Raw genomic sequence first — 13,688 nt, forward strand, 5'->3', positions numbered from 1 at the left:
CTTTTGCCAAAATCTATATGTCTGGATATGTTGGGATTATGCCAGTAGAAAAAGGTACTCCGCTAAGGACACTAATCATAATGGGAGTTTATGGGGAAAACAACAAACAGAGATAATATAATAAAGTACGATACTGCAAATCCATATGATGAAATCGTTTTTATTTTAGTCAGAGATATATAAAACTGGCAACACTTATTTTAAAACTCTTACCCAGAACATTACACTGCTAAATAAGGTGAAGTGTCATTTTTTAGACAAATAGGATCTTTAAATGCAAATTCTATACAACAGAAAGAGATGCATATAAATATGCATGCTTCCTTAATATGCCGGCCTTAATGTTATTTTCGGTGATTGCGAAACTGTCAAAGTCATCCGCTAATGAATGACTGATTGTGATTTTTTGTGAAAAATTTAATTTATTTTTACTTTAAAGTGTTGTTTTCGTATTAATTTCGTTTGTCTGTATGAATAGTAGCTTGTATAATAATTATTTGAGTTATCAATTATTGTTTGAAGTATAAAAAGTGGTGAAATCATGGAAGATATTTTCCAATGGTGTCGCGAAGGAAATGCCTTGCAGGTGCGCGTTTGGCTGGACGATACTGAGCATGACATGAACCAGGGGTAAGGAGACTCCCTTAACAACATTGCTTTATTGATAAGACACGCCATATGTGCACTCGTTGTCCATAAATGGTACATAAAGTAAACCTCGCCCACACTCCCAAGGCCTAGTAAATTATGTCAGCAAAGTACTTATGGGAAACCAAAACAGTTGTGTTAGTCACAGCTTTTAATAAACACTTTAGAAAATTTAAACATGCGCTATTTGTTCTTCAAATTATATTGTATACACAGTAAACACAATGATTAGAAACTGAAGATAACAAAGTATTGTTTTTGTAAATAAATGGAACAAATAGAATCCCACTATATTCCATTAATACTTTTTGTTAAAGGCACTTGTTTAATTTAATTGCATATAGAAAATAGGGTATTAATATTAAATCTGGCAAATTAATAAATAACTATTTGAATCAATAATTCTATACCTTTAGATATTAATTTTAGTATAGTTCTATTTAGGTTCTAAATTATAAAAATGCATAATATAATATATAAGTCTTTTCAAATATGCAGATTAAATTTTGTGTTAAACCAGCATGATTCATATCAAGTTAACATGTTTCCTGTTATACTATTATTGTATTTTTAGTTTACAGCTTTGAATGAATAATTCAATTTATAATCATTAAATAAGGAAAACTGTAATATTGGCAAAGTCTCCCTCTTGGGCACAATAGAGCAGGTCAAAGTATTATGCCCTACCTCAGGATGCATGTTATCTTCGTACTGGCCAAAATCAATCAACCTCAACTATCTAGAAAAAAATCTAAAGAACTAGTACTAAGTAACTAGTTTATCAATAACCAAACATTCATTTTAATAATGTTTGTCCGACTGTCATGTAGTAGGCAATGGGCTGGAGGCAGTTGCAGTCTCCACTCCAGAACATGTATGCCTTTTGCATTATTGGCAATTTTATTTCAGTGATGACCATGGCTTCAGCCCGCTTCACTGGGCATGCAAAGAAGGCCACATCAAGATAGTGGAGCTGTTGATCAGAAGAGGCGCAAGAATCAATGTCACCAACATGGGGGATGATACACCTTTACATTTGGCTGCAGCGCATGGACATAGACCTATTGTTCAGTTGGTATGTGTCTCCCTTTCATAATAATGCTTCAGGACGATAATTAAGACAGTGTTTTGAAGTTTGAAAGCATACATCATCAAATTACAAAAAACTAAAGAAACCTTTGATCAAAAGTGGAACTAAAGTCCTCTAGAACTTGAAATACAAAATTTAAGAGCAACTCAAATTAAGACTAGCATTTATTATTATTATTGTGTCCAGATTACTTAGTGCTTTTATTTTTATTTAGCACTAGCTGTATTGACTGCTGACCTGGTTTTGTTTTTATGGAAATTCTGAGAAAGAAAACCCACATGTAAAATCTTAAGTTTCTAGATCCAGTTTGAGCTGTACTTTCACTATGTTAGTCAGTCAAATTTGTCCTTTAAATAGATTGAAATAGGATTTTTTTTCTTATGCAGCTTCTTCAAAACAGAGTAGATGTAAACTTCACAAATGAGCATGGCAACTCTCCATTGCATTATGCTTGCTTCTGGGGCTACAGCGCGATCGCTGAAGACCTGGTGGTTGCTGGCGCGCTTGTGTCACTCGCTAACAAGGATGGAGACACACCATTGGACAAAACTAGGGGTCAACTAGTTCAGAGGTAAGGTTTATGATAAAAATAAAATAAAATAATCCTTTATTATCTAATATGTTTTCCAAATACAATGATTATTATCTTATATTACTATAATCTATTTACAATTACATACTTTGAGTTTTATTTAATGTAATAATCACAATATCCACAAATACTATAAATACTTAAATATAAAAAAGTACAAAACAAAATGTCATCCAAATCACTATATTTATCATCATAGTAAAAATTAATATTAAATGTCAAAAATTGGAATGTGGAAGTATATGCCGCTAAGCATTGCCAGTGTCCCTAGCAAGTAGCAAGTCACTTTAAAATTGGTAGTATAGAATGTACTTTAAAACAAGTGTTTAGATACAATTTTCTCTGATAAAAAATTAAAAAAAAATGTGAAATGTGCAAACTACCAGCTACTAGATATTATGGTTGTATAGTGATGTGTTGCACTGCACTTTGACTGGACTGTAGTGATAATACTTTTGATGGTTTTATATATGTTTTAATAATAAAATAGTAATGAACTTTACAACAATATAAGCGCTGGTAATTTGGAGGCGGTCGCGCCGCGAATGGATTGTGCCGCGCGCCGGCGCCGCACCGCCAGGCTCCCCGCTCCCGCAGCCCGCCGCCGCGCACGCCTTGTGCAGTGCTATAGCACTAAACATCCTGCCCGCGCGAGTTGGAAATCGGAAGGGGGCAAATGTTGTTAAAGGCCCGCGTGATGACTCCCTTCTTTGTTTTGATCTCTGCCACGCGAGCCACTCCGTCCTGTCCTGGGTGCACCTTCTCCACTCTTCCAAGCAGCCATAAAAGTGGTGGCTGCGCTCTGTCTTTCACGAGCACCAGGCTACCTAGCTGGAGACTTGTGATTGAGCCCCTCTGCCATTTCATGCGCTGTTGTAGCAGAGAGACGTATTCAGCCGAGAATCTCCGCCAGAAGTGCTGCTTGAGCGCCTCGATGCGTTGGTAGCGATCCATGGCGGCGATGTTTGTATCGCTGACCATTGGGCGAGGAACCGACAAGAGTGAGCGTCCTATGAGGAAATGAGCGGGAGTGAGGCAAGTAAGGTCGGAAGGATCGGAAGAAAGAGGTGTGAGTGGTCTGGAATTTAGGATGGCTTCAATCTGAACCAGACACGTGGTCATCTCTTCGTACGTTAAATGTGTTAAATTTAAGATGCGTTTAAGGTGAAATTTGACTGATTTGACAGCAGACTCCCATAAACCCCCGAAGTGAGGTGTGTACTGGGGTATACGGCGGAATTCAATATCCCTATTGCTAAGATCTGACTTGATGTCGTCTGAGTATTTTGAGAAAAAAGATGCGATTTCATTACTGGCTCCAATAAAGGTCGTCGAGTTATCGGACGTTACAGACATTGGCTTACCGCGACGTGATATAAATTTTAGAAATGCTGATATGAAGGCCTCCTTTGTCAAATCCGTGACGAGCTCCAGGTGCAAAGCTTTAACTGCGAAGCAGACAAATATGCAAATGTAAGACTTTTCCAGTTTCGCACCCCTGCCCTTACGGCTTGCTATCATTATTGGACCAGCGTAGTCAATTCCAGTGTGCAAAAATGGGAATTCTAAACGTGTTCTATCCGCGGGTAAGTCACTCATCATAGGCTGTATTGGTTTCGGTTTAAACCTGCAGCAACGAACACAACGATGCACGACGCGTCTAGCGAGGTTCCTCCCCCCCAGTGGCCAATATTTTTGTCTAATAAAAGACAAAAGGAGTTGAGGTCCCGCATGCATTAATGAAATGTGTTCTTTTTGAAAAAGGATTTGTGTGAGATGATGCTTGCCACATAAGAGTATTGGGTGTTTGATGTCGAAAGGATAGTGTGAGTTTTTAAGTCTTCCTCCAACTCTTATGAGCTCATCTGAATGAATGAAAGGTGCTAATGAACTCAACCTATTTTTGTATGGAAGAGGCTTTCCGGACTTTAATAAAATATATTCATCTTTGAACATTTGTTGTTGCACGAGTTTTAGTATATAAGTTTCTGAATTTTTTAATTCTGTTGTAGATAATGTTTGTGTTAATTTATTTTTAGGATATTTGCAATTGTGTATAAATCTTTGTACAAAAGCAAAAGATCTAATTAAATGTGTGTAACTTGACGTTTTATTAATTAATTCATGAATTATGTGTGTGACTGTGTCTTTACTTTGTGTCGTTGTGTGTAAAACTATTTCTGTTTTTTCCTGTTTTTGTGTGCTTGTAGAATCTGATTGTGTGTTTGGTATGATCGGAAATTGTATGTTTTTTGTTTTAAGAAAATCTGGACCAGACCACCACAGTGCGCATGAGCCAATACTGTTCGTTGCAATTCCGCGTGAGACTAAATCGGCGGGATTTTCCTTCGATGGAACGTAGCTCCACCTGTGACCAGCTGTGCTGTCTTGAATCTCACCTACTCGAGTCCGAACAAACGTTTTTAATTGATTTGATTGCGTTTTTAGCCATGCTAACACGATTGTGGAATCAGTCCAAAAAAAGGAATCGTGTACCTTAAGGGTGATTGATGACATCACTTTGGCGTGAAGTCTAGACGCCAGGAGCGCACCACAAAGCTCGAGTCTGGGGATTGTGGTAGGCTTCAAAGGCGCTACTTTATTTCTGGAAGCTAGAAGGCGAACTTGTACCGTGCCATTTGCGTCGACCGCTCTCACGAAGATACATGCACCGTAAGCACGTTCCGATGCGTCTGAAAACGTATGAAGTTCCAAACGAATAACATTATCAAAACTAACCCAACGAGGAATACGAAGTGATTTAAGAGAAATAAGAGAATCTATGAAGTTCAAAAAGGTGTTCTGGGTATCTTTTGACACTTCCTCATCCCAACCGCATTTATCTATCCAAAGGTTTTGCATTACCTTTTTTGCTTGAACAGTGCAAGGCCCTAGAATCCCAAGCGGATCAAAGATTTGACTAATAAGAGATAGAATTTTACGTTTAGTAATTTTCTTGGCTTTAGGATCTAGGTCAATTGTGAATAATAAATGATCTAAGTTACAATCCCATTGAAGACCAAGAGTTTTGCAGGGTAATGATTCATCTAGATTTAAAGTTTTATTTTTATTGATTTGTTCAAGTGCATTGTCGTTAGTTAATGATTTCAAGACTTCGGAGCTATTTGATTGCCATTTACGCAGCTTGAATTGTGCCGACAGTAAAGTTTTATCTACATTTTTGCACAGGTCAATGACAGATTCTATGGAATCACCACCACTAATAAAATCGTCAACATAAAAGTCCCTAGAAATGGCAATTTTTGCGTTAGGATCTGAACATTGTTCTGCCAACGAAACCAAGCATTTAGTGGCTAGGTACGGTGCAGATGCTGTACCGTAAGTAACCGTGTTCAACGTAAACGGTCTTATGTGTTCACTCGGATCAAATCGAAATAAAATTTGTTGAAGTGAACGTTGTGTGGGTTCGACTAAAATGGCTCGATACATTTTCTCAATGTCTCCCGAAACAACATATTTGTGCTGACGGAAGCGCAGTAAAATTGAAAGTAAGTCATCCTGGACGACAGGACCGACCATTTGAATGCTGTTAAATGTTTTGCCCTTATTTAATGCTGAGGCATTGAATACGACGCGACATTTTGTCGTAGTAAAATTTTCCCGAATAATCGGAAAATGGGGCAAATAATACCGGTTTTGAGAATCAGGTTCAGTAGGTTTTGAAATAACTGTGTCGCTCATGTGACCTAAGTCTCTATATTCAGTCATAAAATCGTAGTATCTCTTTTTTAAAACTGAATCGCGTTGAAATCTACGCTCAAGTGCTAGCAAGCGATTTTTGGCCGAGTGATAATTATCGCCGAGAACCTCGGGTGACTCTTTTAAGGGTATAGTCACAATAAATCGACCATCAGTGTCACGTCGAGTGTTCTCTGCGAAACTTTTTTCACAGGCTTGCTCTTCTAGCGTTAAGTTATATTTAGAAGAAACCGACTCTAATTCCCAAAATCGTGTTAGCAAGGCATCATCGCGCTGAGTGAAAAAGCAAGACGATTGATGTGCTTTATTTTTTAACCCCCGACCCAAAAAGAGGGGTGTTATAAGTTTGACGTGTGTATCTGTGTATCTGTGTGTCTGTGTATCTGTGTATCTGTGTATCTGTGTATCTGTGTATCTGTGTATCTGTGTATCTGTCTGTGGCATCGTAGCGCCTAAACGAATGAACCGATTTTAATTTAGTTTTTTTTGTTTGAAAGGTGGCTTGATCGAGAGTGTTCTTAGCTATAATCCAAAAAAATTGGTTCAGCCGTTTAAGAGTTATCAGCTCTTTTCTAGTTTTCTTGTATAAAAGAAGGTTAGATAACCGTTAGGTTCTTAATATTATGTCAATTGACAAATGTCAAGCTGTCAAGATGGACGTTGCCTAAATACATAATTATTTATTTGAAAATGATGTTTTGGAAAACTCAAATACTTTGGATCGTCGGGGGTGTTATAAATTTTTAATTTACACTTGTATTATATGTGATTGTGTATATGCCTTGATTGTGCCAGAAACCAGCCAACCAAGTTTTGTTTTTTGCAATTTTGGGCATTGCTTACCGAGATCGATGAAATCTGAACATATGACGTCCCAGAAGACATCTGCTCCTACCAATATGTCGATAGGTGAAGAAATATGGAAAGATGGATCAGCTAATCGAATATGAGGCGGTAATTTTAAAGACCTGATATCGATGTTGCATGAAGGTAATGTGTTGGTAATCTGAGGTAATACATGACACTCAAGATTGACCTTGAAATCCCCCGAATATGACTCGAGAGGTAAGGTGCAAGACTCTGCTACGTATGATAACTGGTTGTTAATACCTGTCACAGAGGAGCTTACGCTTCGACGCAGCAAACCCAGCTTCTCACACAGGTGCTGTGTGACATAATGCCCCGTGGAGGCATTGTCTAGAAGAGCGCGAGCAGGATGTAGTTTCCCGTCGGCGCCGACCACATTCACCAATGCTGTGGAAAGCAATGTAAGAGGTTTGTTACTAATCTGAATATTGGCAGATAAGACAACTGTGGTGTGCTGTTCAGTATCTTTATGTAAAAGTGTGCTGTGCTTTAAAGAACAGTATTTACAGTGAGTTAAGCGGCACTGACTGTCTTTGTGACCAGGCCGTAAACAATTTTTACACACACTGAAATTCTTCATTTTTTCTAAGCGTTCATCTACGCTTAATTTTCTAAATTCAGAACAGCTAAATAAAAAATGATTTTGTGTACATAAAGGACATGCAGTGGTTTTAAGTGTAATTTTTTCTTTATTTAAACTTGTATTTTTTGATTGTGTATTGTGCTTGTTCTGTGTAAATTGTGTATTTTGATTTGTTTGTGAAGTTGACTGTCTTTGTGTTTCTTCAAGTTGTATAGTATCTAATAAGTCAGCTCTGCCTATTAGAAAATCTATAAATTGTTTTAATGTAGGAGAAGTAGTTATTGAGTTACGATGTTCCTCCCACTCACGAAAGGTAACACTGTCTAACTTACGACTCATTAAATGAATAACCAAGGTATCCCAGTGATCAGTGGGTTGACCTAGGGTATTTAATGCACATAAATTACGATTAATTGTATCGACTAAATTTCTTAAGGATTTTCCAGACTCTTTTGTCATTGTTGAGAAATTTAGTAACGAATTGACATGTATATTTACAAGCAAACGTTCATTGTCGTACCTACTTGATAGCAATTGCCATGCTACTTCATAATTTTTGGAAGTGAATTCAAGATTTTTTATGACTGTTAAGGCACTGCCTTTAAGAGCTGCTCTCAAATAGTGAAATTTATTAATATTCCCTAAATTATTATTAGAGTGAATTAAAGAAAGATACGTATCTCTGAATTCCAACCATTGAGTCATCTTCTCTCCGTCAAAAGAAGGAAGTGAAATTTTTGGAAGACGAACAAAGTCGTGAAAGCCACCGTCTCTGCTTTCGCTCCCTTCACTCGCCTCAGACACTGACATCCGACGCTGGAGGTGCCGTTTGCTTCTATTCATGATAGTACGTGCTTCAGCCACTAACGAAAAATATTTCGTATCGAATTCTTCACGTTCGAGAAGCAGTTGACTAGTATCGTCCGACAAAATCTCGAGCTCGGTCTGAAATTTATCGAAATCATTCTGTAGACTATCAATTTTACTCAGCCGACATTCAAGTTCGTTGTATTGAGTTTCGCTAATGTGGTCGCATTTATCTAAACTATTTAAGAAGTTTTGAAATATAGTTAGCTTACCTTTAATGCTACCACGAAGTTTTATTAATTCTTTGCTACGTGGGTCACTCATTTTTAACGAATAAAGTCAAGCGAAATAAAGCAAAGAACGTAATTTGAAAAGTTGAAGTTAAAATAATAAGTAGTGTGAAAGAAAAATGCAAAATAGTTCACGCGTTATAAAGTTATAACACGCGTAATGCCTAAAGTTTTAAATGCAGTCATAAGTAGGTACGAAATGCATTCAAATCGATGCGCGTAAGCCACTAGCAAGCGATAAGGAACCGGTTTTGAACTCGGCACGGTTGCTCGTCGCCCGCTTCTAAGAGTAAAAATGTTGTACTGTAGGTACCGACATGATGATTTAATTGAATTTTAGCGAAGATGTCTGATCCAGAAAGAATGCTAGAAGACGGAAACTAGAAGGAATAAGAAGGATATGGAACAAACTCACTCAGTCATGTCCCTGCCTTTTTGGTTTCCGCGATGCAATGTTCCTTCGGGAAGTCTTCGCTGGTTTGTCTGTATGGCGATTCGCGGCGTGGCTCCTTTTCGTTGACGGGTGAAGGACCAAAATGTATAGTGATGTGTTGCACTGCACTTTGACTGGACTGTAGTGATAATACTTTTGATGGTTTTATATATGTTTTAATAATAAAATAGTAATGAACTTTACAACAATATAAGCGCTGGTAATTTGGAGGCGGTCGCGTCGCGAATGGATTGTGCCGCGCGCCGGCGCCGCACCGCCAGGCTCCCCGCTCCCGCAGCCCGCCGCCGCGCACGCCTTGTGCAGTGCTATAGCACTAAACAATGGTTTAATAAATAATTCACTTTCCTTTGGTTCAAGACTCCACGAGCTTGCCGTGAACCAGGGTCAAGATCTAAAAAAGATCCAGTTCAAAGACCAATCCTGGCTGGGCTTGAAGACGAGAAGCCGCGACGCCACGCTGTCCCGTCATAAGGGCATCAATATTAATGAGTTGGCCCTGCACACTAGGATCGCTGTCACTCCATCAGGTACTCAAGAATACTAAATATTAATGTATGGGATAAGGCTCATGAAGTGTGGCAATATCAGTGTTCATTTGGTGGGGCACGAATTCGCCGCCAAGTTTGGTAAAAAAAAAACATCTATGCATGAATTTGAAATTGTAATATGTGTAATATAATATTAATAGCCCAGTACCATCAAGTTTAAATAGTGAGAATTCACAGCCGTGAAGTCAGGACACAGTATATTGGCAAAAAATAAGTAATTATTTCAGCATTATTTTGCTAAAAAAATGTAGCTTTAATTAATTTTTTCAGATTTAAGATCGTCTATGTTTGAATTCATAATCAGGATTTTAAGATATATTATACCTACTTGAACATCTCCAAAACTATGGACGATGTCGATACATTCAATCCGTAACAGCTGAGGACTTGAAAATGTAACTACTATGTAAAGGTTGCCCGGTAGAGATTACTCCAAGCAATAAGGCCGCCTTTGAACACAATTGTTTTTTCTGTTTTCTTCTATCTGTGTTGTGATCCTTTACATGTGTTTTTGTGTGCAATAAAGTGTTCTATCTATCTATCTATCTACTATTTGTTAAAGGAGAGACGTGGCGCGGACGGTGGCAAAAGAACGACATTGTGGCGAAGATAATCGCAGTTCGCGAGTGCACGCCGCGCATACAGCGCGACTTCAACGAGGAGTTCCCCAAACTGAGGATATTCTCCCATCCTAATATACTGCCTGTGGTAAGTTTCTTGTTAACGATTATTTTATTTTCCAACTTACATCTAGCACAAGTTAAACGTTTAAGATTTAATAATGAGACTGTTGAATAGTATGAAAATAAAGGTTTAATTCAAATTTAAAAATTCCATTCCACGCAAAAATGATGTGAGTTGCCCTTTAGTACGAGTAATAACTTTGTTATGTTTGGTTTCACAGCTTACTGGAACATGATTTTTGTTCAGAATGATCATCATTATCAACTGATAAACATCCACAGCAGCTGGACATAGACCTCTTGTAGAGACTTTCACACACCATGATCTTGCGCTGTCTGAATACAGCGGCTCCCTGCGTCTCGTTTGATGTCATCAACTTTGCAACCCAGAGTAACCAGTCAAGAAGCTCATCAGGTTCTCTTCTGAAGATCTCCGCATTTCTGCCATCGCCCTCTGAATGAATCTGAGCTTTCTTATGAGACCTATATAGTTAGCGACCATGTCTCCGTTTTCTGGTCCATATTGTTCGGAATAGCCTTTCATATTGAATGGAACGGTCCAAGGCTTTACTCGTGCGGTTTGCAGGTGGGCTGCTGCGTGTCGCCGCCGTCGCTGGTGGTGATCTCGCAGCACATGTCGTGGGGCTCGCTGCACGCGCTGCTGCACGGCGGCGCGGGCGGCCGCGTGGTGGTGGACGCGGGCGCCGCCGTGCGCCTGGCGCGCGACGTGGCGGCCGGCATGCAGTACCTGCACTCGCTGCAGCGCGACCGCGTGCTGCCCACCTACCACCTCAACAGCAAGCACATCATGGTATGTATAGCGTGTAATTCGAAGTCTACTTTTACTGCCTCGATACCAACCGACATCCTTCGTTGCCTCGACTTCGAACTTCGTTACCTCGAAGTCGAATACTGTTACCTCGAAGACGACTTTCGTTACCTCGATATCTTACTTCATTACCTCGTAGTCGACTTTCGTAACATTGACATCGACATGGACATCGAATTTAAGTCGATATTCATTATCTTGAAGTCCACTATCGTTACGTCGAAGTCGACCTTGATTAACTCTATATCGAGTTTTGACTATGGTGTAATACCACTAATAACAGCCACTTTACAGGTAAATGTATTGAAATAATAGGTTTAAAAAGAAAGCGCATACAGTTTTTGAACTCCACTTACGCAACAATAACAATTTACGTATCCCACAGATCGACGAGGATCTGACGGCGCGTATAAACATGGCGGACGCCAAGTTTTCGTTCCAAGAGCGTGGTCGCGTGTACGCGCCGGCGTGGATGGCGCCCGAAGCATTAATGAAGCCCAGCGCCAAGAGGAACTGGGAAGCGGCTGATATGTGGAGCTTCGCAGTTCTGCTGTGGGAGCTTGCCACTAGAGAGGTGAGTGTATTTCTGGCCACAATTCAATTAGGATCGAGCCTCCTTTAAAAATCGTCCTCGGCCATTTTTATCTGAAAATATCATTTTCGTAAACCACGATTTGACTGACGTTTTTGTTAAATCAATATGGGTGTCGGGTGTCGCTTTTGTGCTTTACTGGGATGCTGATTACAAAAATGACATCCAGTTTCAGATCAATGAGTCAAAACTTTTTAATCTAAATGTATAAAAAGAAACAGTGACTGATTGACTGACTGATCTATCAATGCACAGCTTAAACTATTGGATGGATCGGGCTGAAATGGCATGCAGACAGCTATCATAATGTAGACATCTGCTAAGAAAGGATTTTTGAAGAGGACAATGCTGAAGCTTGTATGGAAATTGGGCTATTCGTGCGTTATAATAAAATCTACAGTAAAACAGACATATTCTTTAGATTATGTAAAAAAGCCCCTAAAATAGTGAAATGTGTAGTCCACGCAGAAGAAGTCGCAGATATAAGCTAGTAATGACATAATAGTCCCCTTTCCCCTCCAACTAAGCGTAATGCTTGTGCCAGGAGTAGGTACAACAATAGTGCAACAGGTGGGGTTTGAACCGCTGACCTTTCGGAATCCAATCCACTCTTTTAACCATTGAGCTATCAAGGCTCATATCTTTGTATTTATTTAAATCTTTGCGTTTATAGATACCCTTCGCTGACCTCTCACCAATGGAGTGTGGAATGAAAATAGCACTCGAGGGCCTAAGAATTACAATTCCTCCAGGCATCTCGCCTCACATTTCAAAGCTGATCAAGATTTGCATGAACGAGGACCCCGGGAAACGACCTTCCTTCGAGATGATCTTGCCTATACTCGAGAAAATGAAACGTTGAAAACGAGACAAAATTTCGGTGTTGTACTCCAAGCTTTACAATCAACGACCTCTATGTACTACACGCTAGATGTGCATTCCGAACAAAAATTTTGTGGGTTACAACTTGCTTTTGCTTATCACTTGATGGCTATTCTATTCAGCTTCATAGACCACGATTTTTGTTCGGAATGCGTAATACATAGAAGTTGTTGTTTACAATATGAATAAAAATGCGCCTTCCAATAATACTTTCCAAACCAGCGACGCATTGCAATTCATCTGGTTGTGGACTTTTATTTATTTTCAGTACAAAATAATCTTATACTTAGTTAAAAGAAATATTACAATATACATTTTATATCATGTTCGCAATATAGACAAAAGGGCAATATGCCTACTATGATCAACACACGCGCACTTTATAGCTTTCAGTTACTTTCAAATGATACCTAATAGGTATAATGATTTTATATTTTTCAAGATAGATTATTATAAAAATTGGTATCTTTACATTTATTTTTTTACAAAAAATGTTAACTACCCAATTATGAGTTGTGTTAAAATTACTTTAAGTAAATGTGTACTTCTTACACTAATACTGATTGCATTGTATTACTCTTGGCCACTCAGTTGCATAGTTCGACCTTGACTACAATCTCCCAATTTTCTCCCTTGTTTCATAAAAGAATGTTAAATATAAAAACAACTATATATAAATATTACTTTATAATTTGTGCTCGATAATTTAATCTCTAGTGCCATTACAATTATAAATATTCAGTAAAAATATTTACAAACTAAAGTGATAAGTTTATTTTATTGTACAAAAAATACATTTTGAGAAGCATCATACTGCCAGTATTTTGTTGTTGTTAGTTTAAGGTTGTATTTTTTTTTTTGTTTTACTGTTTGTGTAAGAATATTGTTATAACCCTTTTATAAAAATGATCATGTAAAAACGTTTATGGAGATTTATATTATAAATAAATAAATAATACAATAACAAGATGGTGCTAAGAAATCAAATATTAATTAATACATATTACAATCATGGAGTTTTTTTGATATCTTTGACTGCAATATAATAAAAAAATACCTAAATATATATTTGTATTTAATCAATTATAACTTTACAATTACAT

General features: G+C 38.2%; 1 protein-coding gene across 1 annotated transcript; it reads left to right on the forward strand.

The window, feature by feature from the left end:
* Positions 1–223: 223 nt before the first annotated feature.
* LOC123868537 (integrin-linked protein kinase) lies at positions 224–12,571 on the forward strand. The gene is made up of 8 exons (XM_045911095.1): positions 224–630; positions 1,558–1,723; positions 2,125–2,309; positions 9,409–9,578; positions 10,162–10,307; positions 10,869–11,093; positions 11,497–11,685; positions 12,377–12,571. The coding sequence occupies exons 1-8, from the start codon at positions 542–544 to the stop codon at positions 12,563–12,565; spliced, it is 1,359 nt and encodes a 452-aa protein (XP_045767051.1). The 5' UTR covers positions 224–541; the 3' UTR covers positions 12,566–12,571.
* Positions 12,572–13,688: the final 1,117 nt, after the last annotated feature.

This window comes from Maniola jurtina, chromosome 9, assembly GCF_905333055.1.
Source record: "Maniola jurtina chromosome 9, ilManJurt1.1, whole genome shotgun sequence".
Taxonomy (NCBI): domain Eukaryota; kingdom Metazoa; phylum Arthropoda; class Insecta; order Lepidoptera; family Nymphalidae; genus Maniola; species Maniola jurtina.

Bases quoted from the DNA above. Each gene is read 5' to 3' on its own strand.
- LOC123868537 (XM_045911095.1), top strand. From the start codon at position 542: ATGGAAGATATTTTCCAATGGTGTCGCGAAGGAAATGCCTTGCAGGTG. The intron at 9,579-10,161 runs GTACTCAAGAAT...TATTTGTTAAAG, and splicing joins GATCGCTGTCACTCCATCAG to GAGAGACGTGGCGCGGACGG. The intron at 10,308-10,868 runs GTAAGTTTCTTG...TGCGGTTTGCAG, and splicing joins ATCCTAATATACTGCCTGTG to GTGGGCTGCTGCGTGTCGCC.